At 53.1% G+C, this 17,123-nt stretch overlaps 1 protein-coding gene across 9 annotated transcripts in view; it reads left to right on the top strand.

Moving 5' to 3' along the window:
- The window catches only part of Sugp2 (SURP and G-patch domain containing 2), a 28,257-nt gene extending 17,306 nt beyond the window's left edge, over positions 1 to 10,951 (top strand). For 6 of the 9 annotated variants that reach the window (XM_059244421.1, XM_059244422.1, XM_059244419.1 and 3 more), the window contains 8 exons: positions 539 to 1,026; positions 2,447 to 2,558; positions 5,074 to 5,558; positions 6,817 to 6,878; positions 7,536 to 7,672; positions 8,394 to 8,514; positions 9,162 to 9,248; positions 10,717 to 10,951. In XM_059244421.1, the coding sequence (XP_059100404.1) occupies positions 539 to 1,026; positions 2,447 to 2,558; positions 5,074 to 5,558; positions 6,817 to 6,878; positions 7,536 to 7,672; positions 8,394 to 8,514 (1,405 nt within the window). In that variant the 3' untranslated portion in view covers positions 9,162 to 9,248; positions 10,717 to 10,951. The remainder of the gene's footprint in view (positions 1 to 538; positions 1,027 to 2,446; positions 2,559 to 5,073; positions 5,559 to 6,816; positions 6,879 to 7,535; positions 7,673 to 8,393; positions 8,515 to 9,161; positions 9,249 to 10,716) is intronic. The other 3 variants (XM_059244425.1, XM_059244424.1, XM_059244423.1) reach the window with 3 other exon arrangements.
- The last annotated feature ends 6,172 nt before the right edge of the window (positions 10,952 to 17,123 follow it).

Raw genomic sequence — 17,123 nt, 5'->3', positions numbered from 1 at the left:
GTGGCACTGCCTGAAAAGGATTAGGAGGTGTGGATTTGTCTGAGGAGGTATGTCACTAGGGTGGGCTTTGAGGTTTCCAAATCCAAGCCAGTCCCAGGGGCTGTCTCTTCCTGCTGCCTGCGGATCAGGATGCAGAACTCTCAGCACTTTCTGTGACCAAAGCTGACAAAGAATCCAACCAATTGTTGGTCGCACACCTTTAATCCCAACATCTAGAGGCAGAGGATGGTGGATCTCTGTGAGTTTGAGGCCAGCCTTTTCTACATAGTGAGTTCCAGGCCAGCTGGGGCTACAGACAAATAAAAAGATAATGGCTCCTTTTGTAGTCTAGGCTGGCCTCCAATTCTCTGCAGTTCTGCTCCAACCTCCCCATCGTTAGGATTAAGAATAAGCCTCTCTACCCAGCTGGATCAAAGCTCCTGACTTTCTTGGGCACCTGGACAGCAGAGGGCAGTGGGCGCCTCACTTAGGAGGGCAGCTCTGTCTTGCGGAGCACAGTGCTGCTCTCTCAGTGCCCTGCCTTGTGTCTGCTTGGCAGGTTTCTGTCTGATGAGAGCAGCCTGGAGTATAAATACTACAAGCTGAAGTTGGCAGAGTCACAGCGGCTGAACCACAGCTGGCCCATCGTGGAGCGGAGGCCAACGCCAGCACAGTGTGCAGTGCGTGCCATGCTGTATGCACAAGCTGTGCGCAGTCTCAAGCGCAGGCTCCTCCCCTGGCAGCGCAGGCGGCTGCTGCGCTCCCAGGGTCCTCGAGGCCTGAAGGCCAAGAAAGCTGCCACTGCCCAGCACACATCCCTGTCCTCAAGCACTCGGCAGAGACACCATGGCCGCCAGGCTGCAGGCTCCTTGCAGGTAAAGCCACCACCAAGGGACTCAAGTGATGCTGCCCAGGACTGCCCACCAGAGCCTGCCAAACCCTGTCCTCAGTCCTCCAGCCCTGGAGCCTTGGGCCCGTCTCCTCGGCCAACAACAGGGGATGACTCAGAAGCCTTGCCAGCCTCTTCTCCCTGCCCTTCTGCTGATGGTAGGTGCTCACCACTAACCCTCCTGTCACCATGCTCATTTGGGTCCTTTGAGGTGGTGGGAGTCGGGGTGCCAGGTGTTCAGCAGTCTAGGCCAGGTGGCAGGCTGGAGTAGCCAAAAGAACTTGGATAGGATGGATACATGGCCACACTGTCCTTCATGTTCCTCCTGAGCCCCCCCGCTCTTGATGATCCAGCTGACCCGGGTCCTTGCTGGGCCTCCGTCATACCACCCTTACCCTCACGTGTGCCAGAGTCCACTGAGGCAGAAGTCTTGTGGAGAAGACACAGTTTTCAGAGGACCTGCACACGCCCTCTTGACGCTTTGCTTTGTCTTCTGAATATGGTTATGAGAGGTTTGAGACAGGATCTCTCCATACAGGTCTGGACCTCACTCTGTAGACCAGGCTGGCCTCAAACTCACAGAGATCTGCCTGCTCTGCTTTCAAGTGCTGACATTAAAGGAGTGCGCCACCATGGCCTGCAAGAGCTTATTTTGTTTGAGATAATAGGGTCTTTCTCTCTAGCCCTGGTTGTCCTGGCACACATTGTATAGCTGGGACTAGTCTGGAACTTAGAGCCACTGAACTGCTCCGTCCTTGTCCCTGTGCCTGCCTCTACTACATTTTCATCTTGTTTGGATAGCTTACAGCATCTAACACAACAGCCGTGCTACATGAAGCTGGCTGATGTGGAGTACACCTGTCTCCCCAACACTTGGAAGGTAGAGGCAGGAGGACCTGGGCTTCAAGGTCACCCTCCCCTCACCTATGTAAGACCTTGTCTGTTACAATAATAATAATATCAACAACAATAGATCTGCAGGAATATTTATTTGTGTGTTATTTACGGGTGTTGAGAATGTAAAGTATGGACAGAGGCAGTTGCTTTTTAAGTGGCTCCATTGGTCTGTCTGGGTTCAGCAGTGCTGGCCATTGACTGCAGGGCCGCAGGCCTGCTAGGCACTCACTCACCTTCAAGCTGTACCCCAAGGCCATTGCAGGTGTTTTCAGCCTGGCCTCGACGAATCGACAGGTGCAGGGTCCGTGCAGCCGAGCCCACGTGGTGTTTCCTTGGATGCCTTCTGTGTCGCTCTGCCCAGTGCTCCCATCTGGCTCGCAGTGACAACATGAGCAGACTACACAGTGCCCAGGCCATGTTTCTTGGCTCCTGAGCTGCTGGCAGGGTATCTGCTGACCTGAGCTTTGAGTGTCTGAGCAGCAGGTTGGCAGCCTCTTGGCTGATGTGATGAGGGTGACAGCCATGTGCCTGTTCCCCTGGCAGCCAGCCCAGGCATCTCTGGGACTGTTGGTGCTTCTGCCACAGTCTGCCTATTGACTAGTGAGAACAAGGAGAGAAGGACCAAGGTTGAGTAGCTTGAGTCAGTCTGAAGAGCCCCAACCACTGCTTTGTGTTTTGTAGTGGATCTGAAGACCATGGAGACCGCTGAGAAGCTGGCCAGATTTGTGGCTCAGGTGGGCCCCGAAATTGAGCAGTTCAGCATAGAGAACAGCACCGACAACCCTGACCTGTGGTACGTGCCTTGGACCCCCACACCCCACAGCCACACACTGAGCAGGCAGATCAGGAAATCCTCGCCCTCCTTCCATTGGCCCTCACACAAAGACTGGGTACACCAACAACATTTGGGCATGTGCCTCACCAGTTGTCTGAGAAAAGCCCAGAAACCAGCCCAGAAGAGCCCCAGCTGCTGAGGGAACTCTATCCTGTGGTAGAAGGCCTCTATGGTGCGCTCCTGGGCTGTTCCAGAGGCCATGTGAGATCTCCCATGTGTTCCTAGGACCAAGCCTGGCACTGTTGGGCTTCCTACTGCTTGCTGGAGAGCTGTGTCATGTCTGACTGAAAATGCAGTGGAATGTTGGCTGGGTGCCGGAGACCTGGGTCTGTTCCTGCTCCACTTCACTGCTGCAGTGGAGTGCAGTTGGAAATGAACACATTTGGGCAGAGCTGGAGCTCAGTTTGTAGACTTCTTGCCTGGTATGCAGAGCCCTGGTGTCTGTCCCCAATACCACGTGAGCTACACGGTGTCACACACCAGTCTTGTTAGCACTTGGAAGGTGGAGGCAGGAAGTTCAAGGTCATGCTTGCTCCACAGGGAATTTGAGGTCCTGTTTCAAAAAGCACAGAAGGGAAGGATGGAAAGTAGGCAGGATGGACAGAAGGCAGACAGGCTGGTTTACATGTCTTTTTTTTTTTTTTTTAAACATTTATTTATTACATATACAGTGTTCTGCCTGCATGTGTCCCTGCAGGCCAGAAGAGGGCACCAGATCTCATTACAGATGGCTGTGAGCCACCATGTGGTTGCTGAGATTTAAACTCTCAGGACCTCTGGAAGAACAGCCAGTGCTTCTAACCTCTGAGCTCTCTCTCCAGCCCTGGCTTACATGTCTTAAAGAACTTATGGGTTCAGTGCAAACAAAGCATGCTGTTCTACTGCCTGGGCCTGGTGGGTGCATGCTGTGTCCTGCACTCCTCAGTCCTGGCTCTTGACTGACCTGCCTAGGCTGACTCCTGCTTTCCAGAGACCCGGGGTGCCGTACTCTGAGCCACATCCTGCTTCTGCCCACACATACTGTCAGGGATGCTGTCGTAGGCCTCCTGGGCCTGTGCTGGAAGATCTTCATATCAGGCCTTTAAGTGGGCTTTTTTTCTAATTCAGTGAAGATTACAGTTTAAAAAGAAAGCTTGCTGTTCTGGCACTCCAGCTCCTGCACAGCAAACACTCCTATCCACTGAGCCATATACACAGACCCCAGTGGGATTTGTTTACTTTTACATTGTTTATTTAATTTGTGGCAGCTGTGTGCATGCCACAGTATAAGTGTAGAGGTCAGAGGACAACTTGAGGAGTTGTCTTCTCCTGCCACGGAGGTCGAGGGACCAGATTCAGGTTGTCAGGCTTGAGGCAGGCAGTGTCTTTATCCACTGAGCCATCTTGATGGTCTCCGTATTTGAATTTGTAGGGGGGGGGGAATTTGAGTTTTGCTCTTGAGACAGGGTCTTACTGTGCAGCCCTAGCTGGCTTGGAACTCACTGGTAGACCAGGCTGGCCTTGAAATCACAGAGGTCCATCTGCCTCCTGAGTACTGGGATTAAAGGCATGCTCCATCATGCCCAGCTACATTTTTTTGTTTGTTTTGTTTTCGGTTTTTGGTTTTTGGATTTTTGAGACAGGGTTTCTCTGTGTAGTCCTGGCTGTCCTGGAACTCACTCTGTAGATCAAGCTGGCCTCGAACTTAGAGATCCACCTGCCTCTGCCTCCCCAGTCCTGAGATTAAAGGTGTGCAAGCACCATGGCTCAGCAACTCAGCTGGAATTTTTAATTCAATTTTGTTCTAAAGTAAAAATCACATAGAGAAGTCTGGCGTTCCCACTGATGCCTGCCAGCTATCACATTCCCAAGCAGCAATTCGTCACTGTCAGTCACTTTGTACTTGCTAGAACTTTGGTGTATGTGTGTGCCTGTGTGGTATCAGATGTGTGTGCCCATGAGTGTTGGTGCACTTGCCTGTATGGAGGACACACAAGGAAGCCGGAGGTTGACACTGGGATGTCCTTCCCCAATTGCCTTTCCACCTTAGGTTTTGTTTGATTTTTAAGATTTATCTTTTTTAAGTGTGTGTGTGTGTATGTGCATGCTGTGGGCATTTGTGGAGGTCAGTGGAAACAGTCTGAGCGGACTGTTGGCTCTGGGAACCAAACTCGGTTCTCAGGCATGTGCAGCAAGTGTTTTTACTAGCCGAGCTGCCTGGAAGACTTTTTTTTTTAGGGTTCTAGGGATGGAATGGGGGGCGGGGTCGTGCATGTTGCATGAACATCTGGTCTTGATGAACTTCAGGGTCATCTTCTCCCATCCAGGGAAGATTATTAGATTCAGCCAGTCTAAGTTCTGAACGCTCTGTCTCATTAGCTGGGCTATGAAGCCATAGCAGGGCAATGCGGAGGTCATGGCCTGCTGTTGCCTGTGTTCTGGGCTAAGTCAGGAACTCACACTCTTGCAGCTCAGCAGTGCATGTCATCCTCAGGTTCCTGCACGACCAGAGCAGCTCAGCTTTCAAGTTCTACCGAGAGAAGGTGCTGGAACTGTGCCCATCCATCTCCTTCCAGTCCACTGGTGAGGCGGGGGACTCAGTGCAGAGCCCCACAGCCCAGAAGGAGGGTGAGGGTGAGCCAGAGGAGGGGCGTCCCCAGCAGGAGGCTACACTGGAGGGCCCTGAGGTGCTGCCTGAGGAGGAGGAAGATGAGGAGGAGGACGAGGAGGATGAGGGCGGAGAGGAGACCTGCACCCTCAGGCCACAGGTAGGAGCTGCCAAGTGTCCAGGCTCCGAGGGCAGCTCCCCCACTGACAGCATCCCTGGAGAGGGGTCCAGGGAGGACCAGGCTGGCACCCCTGGCCTGTCACAGACCTCCTCTGGCAGCTGCTTCCCCAGGAAGAGAATCAGCAGCAAGTCACTGAAAGTTGGCATGATCCCTGCCCCCAAGAGGGTGTGTCTCATCCAGGAGTCAAAGGGTGAGTGCCCCCAGAGTCCTGGGGAAGAGGAGGGAGGCAGCACACTCAGTAGCCATCCCAGATGTACCTGCCACAGCCAGTCACCCTGCCTTCTGCTAGCACCTGCTGGCCTTGTGTGTGCAGATGGGCCCCAAGTGCCTGGCACAGTGCGCAGGATTCTCTGCTCCTAGGACTTAGGATTTGAGTGTCTTTTTGGGTTTTGTTGTGGTTTTCTTTGAGACAGAACATACCTGTGTGACCTGTGCTGGTGTTATACAGTAATCCTCATGCCCAGCTCCCACAGGGTGAGACTGTAGGTGTGCCACCATGACCAGGTTCTTCTTGGTGTGTGGTGCTGGCAGGGGAGCCCAGGTAAGCCAGTGCTGCAGGGCCCTGGGCTTGTGCTTGGCTCAAAAGTATTTTTAACCAATGTGTACTGCACTCCCAGTTGTTAGCACAAGACCCACATGTCTAGTAAGGGGAGCTGCCCTTCTTACAAGGGGCCCCTTCTTATCTGCTGGGCTCTGTCACCACTGGGCCCTGCTAGACAGTCTCCCACCACTTCCTACCTTTGATCTTGAAGCACACGCAGCTTCTGAATCCCCAGAGATTCTCACACTGTAGTGAAGATGGGAACAGAGCAGCCATTGGGCCTCGCAGGCCTGTGTGACACCGTCCCCTACAGTCCTTGGGCATGTGTCCTTAGCACTGTAGTGGATGGCCGTTGGCCTAACTGTGACCCTTGTGTCCTGTATCTTGGGGCACAGGGGAGCTGAACCATGCTTCTTGCAGGGAGGTGCATGTCTGTCTTACCTCAGTCAGATGCCTTGGTGCCTTGGGCATCAGTGAGACAGCCCTGCCATTGTCTTCAGTGACTTCCATGATGAGCGAGCGCTTGGTGCTCCCCTGAGTTGTTGAGTTCTTGACTGATAGGTAGGGTTCCCGAACTGTCCCTCTGATGTCCTCTTGATGGAACTAGGAGGGTGCAGGACTGCTGTGGCTTGCCTGTGGCCACAGGAGCAGCCCAAGCAGCAGATCCCTGTACAGGGCAGTGCTTTTTGGTTGAGTGATGCTCTTAGCACAGACATGCTGCTGGCTCCATCACAGCCATTCACAGCCCAGCGCAGCAGACAGACTGTTGGAGAGCGGGAGAGGGGAGGGGAGCCAGTGGCTGCCAGCAGCTGCCAGGTGTGGACTGTGTGGACCAGGCAGCATTTCTGTCTCTAAGGATATGGGGCAAATGTGCAGTGTGGACAGATCTCTCCCTTTTGTCTTCTAGTCCATGAACCAGTTCGAATCGCCTACGACAGGCCTCGGGGTCGTCCCATAGCCAAAAAGAAGGTGTGTGTGACTATACATAGTGACACCCCCCGACCCTTGCACGTGCACGATCAGAATGGTACACTTGCTGCTGCTTAAGATGAGCCTTCAGGCACTTTGCGGAGTTGGGTGTGGAGCCTGCACTTGTGTCCCAGGTGTTCAGGAGGCTGAGGCAGGAGGATGGCTACTTATGCGCAGGAGTTCTAGGCTGGCCTAGGCATCACAGCAGGCCCCATCCCCAAGACAGCAGCCAGGCATGGGCATGCCTATGTCCCTGCCTTCAGGAGGCTGAGCTGGAGACTCCATTCAGACCCTACAATATAAACTGCAGTGCACAGGAGAGCAGTGATTTGTCCACTCACAGGAGAGGCCACTCGTCCTTACAGGTCTCTTGCTCAATCATTCCTGCTGAGCCTTTGGCCTGAGCCTCGCCCTCCTCACAGGGTTTCCCTCGCAGGCTCAGCACAGGGCAGCAACATGCCACCCCACTGCCGGGTGCCAGTTCTGACCCTGGGGTAAGGGACCTGGACTCAAGAAATCCCACCCCCAGGGATGTTACAGGGAAGCTGGAGGTGAGTGGGCCTCACCATCCCAGGTGTCTGGGGTTAGGACAGCACTTGGGGATCCAGTGCGCTCAGGAGAAGACTGGTTCACCCATCCCCACCTCTCTCTCCTCAGAAACCCAAGGACCTGGAGTTTGCCCAGCAGAAACTGACAGACAAGAACCTGGGCTTCCAGATGCTGCAGAAGATGGGCTGGAAGGAAGGCCACGGCCTGGGCTCCCTCGGGAAGGGCATCCGCGAGCCTGTCAGCATGTATGGCATGGCTGGGGGACCCTTGGGTACCTTCTGTTGGGTCGAGGCACAGTGTACAGCTGGGTCATTCGGTTGTACAGATGTGGCCGGCTCCTTCCTCTGTAGACCTCTGGACAGCTTCTTGGCCCTGCTGCTCAGGGCCCTGGAAACTAAGCAGCCTTTCTGGGTAGTTATGGCACAGATGTTTCTAGAAGACATTACAAGCAGCCAGGGTGGGGACACAGATCCTCAGCTCCTGTTCATATATCCAGAGGGCATGTCTGTCAGTCCCAACATACCTCTGCGTGAGGCATCTTCTTCTGGTCAGGCTGCAGACCCACAGAAAGCTCCAGTCAGGCCTGGCACTTATCTGTGATCCCAACTCTTGAGAGAGTGAGGCAGGGGAATTGTGAGTTACAGGCCACCTTGGGCTACATGAAAGGCTGTGTCCCAAGCACAATAGTTATGTGCCATAACTACCCAGAAAGGCTACTAGTCTATGCTCCCATGGGCTAGTAGCCTTTGTTTTCTTTTCCACTGTGGCTGTGCTTGTCTTTTACTTGTTTGATTTTTGCTGTACTAAGGAGAGAACCCTGGGCCTCACCGTGCAGTGGCGAGCACCCTGTCATTGAGCCATGCCCCAGCCCTGTGACCCTTTGCTCTCTGCATGTCTGTGTCCCAGTCCCTGTACACCCTGGCTGAGCCCTGACCCTGGCTCTTGACTGTTGCCTCTGCTCTGCAGGGGGACGCTCTCAGAAGGAGAGGGCCTGGGGGCTGATGGGCCAGAGCAGAAAGAAGACACGTTTGACGTCTTCCGCCAGCGCATGATGCAGATGTACAGACACAAGCGGGCCAGCAAATAGGTGCGTGCCAGGACCCGGACCAGCACCTGATGTCATCAGAAAGAAAATCTGAGTGAGGCAAAGGACTTTGCTGCCATGTGCCCCCTCTTCCTGTTCAGGCATGCAGAGGAGGAAGCTTCCTCTCATAAAGGGGCTGCCTGCTGGCCCCAGGCTTCCCATCTCACCTCCAGTGCCTCTGCTGGGTGGGCTTTGAGCATGCTGTCATGGGAGCAGGCCACCCTTGGCCCTGCCTGCTCTTGCTCAAGGTTTCTCTTAAAGATGACAGTCCTTGCAGGGTCAAGCAGCCAGGACAGACTTGATGACTAGTGGCCTTGCCCAGCCTACACATTCCTTCCTGTGGGCCTCCAGTGCTGTTCTTGTGAAGGCCTCATCCATCCCACTCTTGGTTCTTTTTTTTTTTTTTTTTTTATTTACTGTGTGTATGTGTGTAAGCAGGTGTGTTGAGGTGCCCGTGTGGAGGGCAGAGGACAACTTGTGAGTCAGTTCTTCCACTATGTGGGACCCTGAGATTGAGCTCAGGTCCTCAGGCTTGGTAGCAAGCACCCTTATCCACTGAGCCCTATCGCCAGCCCTCATTCTTGGTTCTTGACCTTCTTTCCCACAATGCTCCATGCTCAGTTCTGAACAGCCATTCTCTTCCTGACTAGATCAGAGCCACTGGCGACAGAGATAAGCCTCGAAGCAGCCTTGCCCTTCCCGTCACCCTGCCCCGGACGCCTGCAGCCTAAGCCTCGGTGTGTACTCGGCCAGCTCCACATCCCCGGGTCAGGTTCCAGCAGGCCTTGCCACTGCACACTGCAGCCGCCGCTCTCAGGCACCTTGCCTTTCCGCTTCTGACTCTGTCTGTCATCTTGTTCCTCTTCTGTAGGGTGCCTCCTCAGCCTTAGTGCCCAGGGCCTGGCTCCCTGCAAGTTCTCCACACAGCCCTGCCTTCTTCCGTCTCTGGAGCTTATCTGGGAACACAGAGGCTCTGGTGGAGAGGGAGCGGTGTGGATTCTTGCTTTTGAGCAATGGCATCTCAGCTCCTACAGACGTCTGAGAGCTCTGCAGTCTGAGGCAGGGGGATTAGGGCAAGTTAAAGTCTAGCCTGGCTGTGTAGCAGGACTCTGTTTTGGAAGACTTCTCAGAATCTTAGCTCCAGTTTAATACAGTGGGGTTTTCATGCCCAGCACATGCCTGTCTCTGTCCCTGGGGAGTGTATCCTGAGGGAAACCCCAACCCATGCACCTCTGGCCTCGGGGTGGCTCCCGCAGAGCAGTGCTGTGACACTGCTCGGCTCTTACCATAGACTGTCTTTCTGGGGCCTCTGGAAGGATGGGCCACTGCTCAGGTACAATAGATGGCTGTCTTGGAGCCCTCCTTGTGCCTAGCACTGCCTGTGCCTGCTGCCCCTGATCTGTGCAGACACTCTTGCTGGGGTCCCAGCTTCCCCACCACAAGTGGGCGTTTGCAGTGCCTGTAGACGTCTGGAAAGTCTGGTGTCAGCCATGAGCATAGCTGGGGATCTGGTTAGTCCTCGGCTTCTATTACCCCACTGTGCCCCTTCTTCATAGCTGGTGCAGCCCCAGGCCCACCTGACTCTCTTCTGTTGTCTTGGCAACCCACAGGTCTTTGTAGCTATGGGGATGCTGCACTGCAACTGGGTCACAGTCTGACCTTGAGCCATTCTACAGGGTGGGAGCTGACAGATCAGGGACCCCAGGCTGCAGCTTCGTCCTCTGGTCTTTTCTTTCACTTTTCTAGCAGCTTTCATGTTGGCTGTGGGTTGGAGGGGGACCCTGGTCCATGTGGGCTCCGCAGGTGGAGCACACAACAACTCGTCTCTCCAGCTTGTCTCCAGGCATCTGCATTTTGTGCTGTTCCATTGGGTCTTCAAGATGATTAAGGAATTGTGGGTATATGGCCCTGGTGCCAAGTCTCCTGTCACTCCTGGAACTGAGACCTTCAGGGGCTGCCTCCCAACCTGAGAAATGACATTCTTGGGCTCTTCTGGGGACAGGGCAGGTGGAGGGGAGAGGGAGCACATACCTCACACCAGTCCGTGCGAGCTGCCGTGACTCCTCACACACACCCTGCCGTCTTCACCCTCCTGAGGCCACCTTATTCTGCAGCCAAGCTGCTCTGTGGGCAGGGCTGTGGAGGACACCTGTTGCACATTCGTGTGGCCTTGTCCCTGTCACAGTGTTTCTCCTGTCATTCTAGTTCCAGGGTCACTTCCACAAGGGCCATGGATTCCAAAAGCTGTGCTGGCGTGGCCTGCTGTGGCTCTGACGCGCTCCTGTTCCTGGAAGTACTTGGCGAAGGTTGGTTCTGGTCCCTGGTAAAACGCAGAAGAACACTGGTGATGTTACACTCGGACGTTGTTGTGTTTGTGAGGCTCTAAGATGTCATGGTGTTGTCGTGTCGAGTGCTCGGAATAAATGAGGAGCAGACCCACTGCCCGGCCTGCACTGCAGTCACTGAGGCCCCTGGGGAGGCATTGGTCGTCTGAGGTCAGCCCCAGTTATGTCACGCATGTGGAGGAACAGGAAATGAGTTGGATGTAGTGGCTCTTGTCTGTAGTCTCAGCACTAGGGAGACTGAGGTAGAAGGATATCCTGAGCCACAGAACGAAACTGTCTCAAAAAGTCAGTCCTGTGAGGAGGAGGGAAGGTCACAGTGCAGACTAGGCCTGACGGGTGTCTAAATGACAGTAAAGGGTGTTTGTAGCCCTGATGACAGGTATGCCCAGGTCAACCCTCACTGCAGATGTCCTCAGACCTGACTGCACACAGCAGTCTGCCAACCCAGAGCCAATAACAAGTGTCCCTAGACATCTCCAGCCTTCATAGTGAGTGCCCCATCCATGGTAACAGGCATCCCAGACCTGCTGATAGGCTGTTTGTTATGCATGCTGATGGAGTTCGCCAGGCCGGACAGTGGCTGCTTCCTAGGCCCACTGTGCTCTCCAGGCCTCTATTAAAATCTAAAGTCTCTGGGGACTGGAGAGAGGACTCAGCAGTGAAGGGCAGTGGCTGTTCCTCTGGAGGACTCTGGGTCAATTCCCAGCACCCACATTGCAGTTCACAGCTCCAGTTCCAGGGGATGTGACACCCTCACACAGACACACATGCAAGCAAAACACCAATGGACAAAAATAAAAAAGGAAATGAAAAAACATTAATTCAAAGTCTCAACTGTAGACTCCAGTAAAATTAAAAGTATTTTCTTACTTCAAGAGAGAAGAACCAGGGCACAGTCACAATAAAATCAAAGCAAAACCAAACTCCCCAACTCTGTAAACAACACATTGTCCCATGTCCAGGTCCACTCGTGATCTTCCAGGCTCTTCCAAAAGGGTCCCTTCGACTCTGCCCTGTGCAGCACACACAGCTCATCTTCTAGGTGCCGGCTGACTCCACTCCATAGCTGCTGCTGCTGGTGGTGATGGTCATCTTACGGAACTGGCATGTCTGAAGTGCTGGGGTCTTCTGCTGCAACTAGGCTACATTTTACCAATGGCCTCTCATAGTGCCAAGCCTCAGCTGCTTTCATGACCCTTCCATGTCTTCAGAACCAGTACAACCTGTCTCTCTTACACTACCAACTTCACCTGCAAGTGCAAGATCTCTGGAACACAGCTTAAATGTGCTATCAGGAAGTACTTCCCAGAAGATTTCACCTCAAAAATGGTGGTCACTTCTCTTTTTTCTACGTATTTTTGTTTTTTGGAGAAAATTTCTGTGTAGCCCTGGCTGTCCTGAAACTCTGTAGACCAGGCTGGCCTTGAACTCACAGAGATCTTGTCTCCCTGAGTGCTGAGGTTAACGGCATGTGCCACCACCACCCTGGCTGCCCTCAGTGTTCTTTTTTTTTTTTTCTTTTTTGAGACAGGGTTTCTCTGTGTAACAGTCCTGGCTGTCCTGGAACTCTATAGACCAGGCTGGCCTTGAACTCACTGAGATCTGCCTGCCTCTGCTTCCTGTACCCTCAGCATTCTTATAGTCCAAGCTCCTACAGAACAGCCCACAGAGCTCTCAACACTGAATGGCCTTTGTAGATTAAAGTTCTAAGTTTCATAGTCCTCCCAAAAGCATGGTCAGGTCTATCACAGTAATACCCCACTTCTGGTACCAACTTGTCTAAGGATTTCTATTGCTGCGATGAAACAACATGACCAAAAAGCAAGCTGGGAAGGAAAGAGTTTGTTTGGCTTATACTTACACAGCATTGTTCATCATGGAAGTCAGGACAGGAACTCACACAGGGCAGGCACCTCCAGGCAGAAGCTGATGCGAAAGGCATGGAGGGGTGCTGCTTACTGGCTGGCTTCTTAGAGCTTGCTCAACTGCTTTCTATAGAACCCAAGACCGCCAGGCCAGGGATGGTACTTCCTATAGTGAGCTGGGCCCTCCCCCGTTGGCCACTAATTAAGAAAATGCCTTATGGGCCTGCCTGTAACCTACTTATGGAGGTTTGTTTTTTTGGGGGTGGGGTGGGGAGTGGGGTTGGTTTTTTGAGACAGGGTTTCTCTGTGTACCCCTGACTGTCCTGGAACTCGCTCTGTAGACCAGGCTGGCCTTGAACAGAGATCTGCCTGCCTCTGCCTCCCAAGTGCTGGGATTAAAGTGTGCACCACCACCGCCTGGCTAAGATTTATTATATTTTTTATATATAGTGTTCTGTCTGCATGTTTGCCTGCATGCCAGAAGAGGGCATTAGATCTCATTATAGAGGCTGTGAGCCACCATATGGTTGCTGGGAATTGAACATGGGACCTCTGGGAGAGCAGCCTATGCTCTTAAATTTTCTTAATTGAGGTTCCCCACTCTCAGATGACCCCAGCTTGTGTCAAGTTGATACAACTATCCAGCATACCCTGTGACTTTGAATGTAGGGCCATGTAGTAATGAAATGTGTTCGTACAGGAGATTGTACCCCTCACTTGGCTTCCATGGTCCAGGGAGGCTGAGGCTGTGTCTAAGCAATAGACTGAAGCGTGAAAAGTGAAACTCAAATAGCAAGCTGTGTATTCTGGCCACACGTACGGTCATGACTGCTTGGGACACTGAAGCAGGGAGGTCCCTTGACCTGGGAATCCTGGACCCTACACAGAGGCCCCAATTCAACAAGCTAGATTCAATCAGAATAGAGCAGGAGGGTCCCCTCCCACATTCGTAAAGTCAAGTGGCAGACATGTGAGCCCCAGCAACACGGGACAGCCAGCAGCTCATGAGTGTTTCCTTGGGAATAGTTGGCCATTGTGGAGCCAGAAGAGACCTTCCAGGGGACATTCACGGCTGCATGGACAATAGGTTTAAGACTTTCACAGCCATTTTGTTGCCACTTGAGAATATCTTTTAAATTACATTTATTGAAGTTGAAGAGATTGGCTCAGTGGCTAAGAGCACTAGCTGCTCTTCCAGAGACCAGGGTTCCTAGCACCTACATGGCAGAGCACACCATCTGTAACTCCAGTTCCAGGGGATCTGATGCCCTCTTCTGGCATACACAGTGTACAGACATACATGCAGGTAACATAGTCATACTGAAATTGATGTGGATATGTGTGGTGAGTGAATATGGCTGCATATGCCATCACATTCTTGTCGAGGTTGGGAAGTCCTTTTTTCTCGCACGTGGGTTAAACGTTGAGTCATGAGGCTTAGCAGCAAGCCCCTTTACCCACTGGGCTGTCCTGGCCCGTCACTTTTTTTCCACTTAAAATCCTGTGTTTTTAAAAAGTTTATATGCGTGTTTTGCCTACATGTATACATGTACCACCTGCATGCCTGGTTCCTGCGGAGGCCAGAAGAGGGCATCATATCTCCTGGAAGATCCCCTGGAACTAGAGTTGATTGCTGGGAATCAAACCCTGGTCCTCTGGAAGAGCAGCCAGTGCTCTAAATCACAGCCATCTGGTTTTAGAGATAGGTTTTCACTACACAGCTCTGCTGGCCTGGAAGTCTCTGTAGACCAACATCAAACTCAGAGATCCATCTGCCTCTGCTCATTAGTGCTGGGATTAAGCCTGTGCTCCCACACACAGAGTAAGTACACATGCCCCTGCCATCAATTTGGCCCCACTTGCCAAGCCTGTAGAATAAAGACTCAGTTCGGGGGCATCCTCCCTAATGTCCAGCTCCATGCCCCACTCCCAGCCCTCTGCTGTCTGAAGTGGGGCACTTAGGGGAGGGGAGAGGGAAGCAGGAGCTACCTGCTCCCTCCTATAGTCCATACAGTCCTGCACTGACATCACAGTGTCCATCCCTGCTGGATCCTGAGGCCCTGGTGGAGTATCTGGGACCACACAGCTGGTGGCAAGGAGAGAGACTGGCCAAGGGTACGGAGTGACGCAGGACTGGGCTCCTGGTCACTGCTGCTCTTCCCACTTTGGAGACCACCGCCCTGCCAGCTGCCCACCGCATTCACAGGCAGGGAAATGAAGACCTAGAAAGAGCTGTATTGCTCAATCCAGAGCATATTTTCCAGTCTGGTCGTGATAGCAGGCAGCCATGCTTCCGGCTCAGTGTGGGTTTACATCCTGGCCCAGAGGTCAGAGCCGCCTGGTTCTGAAGGTGAAGTGTGCAGAGTGCAGGTCTTTGCACCCCAGCAACCTTGCCAGGGCTCACTTTCCCTGCATACCCAGCTCCTGCTGCCTTTGATTGGTATGAAAACGGAGCTCTCTTAAACCCAGGCTGGCCTGGAATCTTATCCTTCTACCTCAGCTTCAAAAATGCTGGGATGACATGAGTGCACACCCCGCCCCATATTAGCACTGCATTTATATAAAGTGGGAATTCACCAGATGTATAGGGTGAGAAGGACCATCCAATATAAGGTCAATGAGAAGGTTTTTACTGTAGGTACGAGGAGACTATAGCCAGGGTCACCTGAAAGACTCCAGAGCAGGGAGAGAATAGTCTAAACATGGCCAGCAGACTGAATTGGGCCATGAGAGGAGAGAGAAGAGGAGAGAGTGGGCAAAGGAGACCCAGGAGTGAGTGGTTGAAATGGGGCAGGATTATTTAGGAATGAGATACTAGGGGAAGGGAAGTCCATGAGGTAGAGAAGTTTAGGGTAGGGGGTTGAGCCTGGAGGCCAGCATGTGCTTTGGTGTGCTAAGGCACCACAGGTAGCCATTTGTCCGGACTTGGTTTTGGACCTGGCAGTATTGCAGCTATAGAAACGAACAGGCTGGGCAAGATGATCACATGAAGCCAGAAGTTCAGGCCTAGCTCCGGTGACACCCAACTACAGAAGTGGGGGGGCCATGGTGCACACCTTCAGTCTTAGGGTCTGAGTCCACCCTGGGCTACAAGCTGATATCCTGTCCAAAAAAAAAAAGTAGAGGAGGAAAATCCCACACGTTTCCAGTGCTTGGGGCTCAAAGGGGGTTGAGCCCTCCTCCTATGGTTCTGTGGGTTTTGTTGGTTTGCCCCTTGGCTAGTAGGACTTCACTGGTGAACACTACGGGGTGTCTAGGAAACAAGGCTGAGATACTTGGCCTTGGAATAACTTGGACAAAGGAGTCCCGGGTCGATGAACACACCCAAACCCTGGACTAGACCTCTGATTGGGTAGACTGGGGGCTGGGCAAGAACCCAGGGCCGCTCACACGCTAGGGAAACGCTATCCACAGAGGCCCCTTGGCGTTAGCGGCTCCTGTATGTGCACACCTTGAACCCCAACCCCTGCCTCCACTGGGATGGCAGGTGTGCACCACCACACCCAGCTTCCCGGAGACGATTTTTAAAACCCTACACACCACGGAGCAAGGTCTCCGTGTGGGACGTGGGGGTGTCATTCACTCCCCAGCCTGGGCCGTGTTGGAAGGGGAGTGCACGCAAAGCTCCAGATGGAGCCATGGAAGAAAGAAAACGGGGAGTGATGATGGCAGGCTGGCTTACGCTGTGGGAGCTGCAACCACCAGCTTGTCTTTGGGATGCAGCTGTGGTCCACCGAGAGAAGACCTAATTTGAACCAAAAGGCCGTCTTCCTGTGCTGACAGATGAAAGACACCCTCCCCCCGGACTACGTGTTCAAGGAGCACACTGGTTCCTACCCCACATCGGAGACCTCAATGAAATCAGAAGCCGCAGGGGTTTTAAAGAACCCCTTTTCATGGAAAAGAAGGGTGGGGGAATAAGACATTGGGGCCCAGCCTGGAAGAAGGACCTGCATCACGGTACATGAAGGGAGCAGTCCTGTGGTGAAAACAATCGTGGCTGTCAGGAATAATGAGCATGAGTTCCTTCCCACTACTGTGACAACACCTGTGAGAGCTTTTTAAAGATATTTAAAAATATTTGTCTTTGTGTGGAGGTGGGTGCAGTGCCCAAGGAGGCCAGAAGAGGGCGTCGGATCCCCTAGAGCTGGAGTTACAGGTGGCTATGAGCGCCGATGTGGTCCTCTGCAAGAGCATCTGGCTCTCTAACCACGGAACCCTCGCCCCAGAGAGGCAGAAGTTGGACGGTGAACTGTCCTGCACACACTCGTACGTTGAGCACTTGGTCCCCAGTGGACGGTGGTTTTAAAAGGGTCTGGAACTGAGGATGGGGGCCGAATGGGACCACACTGGGCTTCTGGGGACAGAGTGGAGCAAGAGCTTTGTGTATTGTTTTTGTTTG

This window comes from Peromyscus eremicus, chromosome 17 (genome assembly GCF_949786415.1).
Source record: "Peromyscus eremicus chromosome 17, PerEre_H2_v1, whole genome shotgun sequence".
In the NCBI taxonomy this organism is placed as follows: Eukaryota; Metazoa; Chordata; class Mammalia; order Rodentia; family Cricetidae; genus Peromyscus; species Peromyscus eremicus.
Note: the sequence above shows the minus strand (reverse complement) of the source record. Positions and strands in the feature narration are given on the sequence as shown.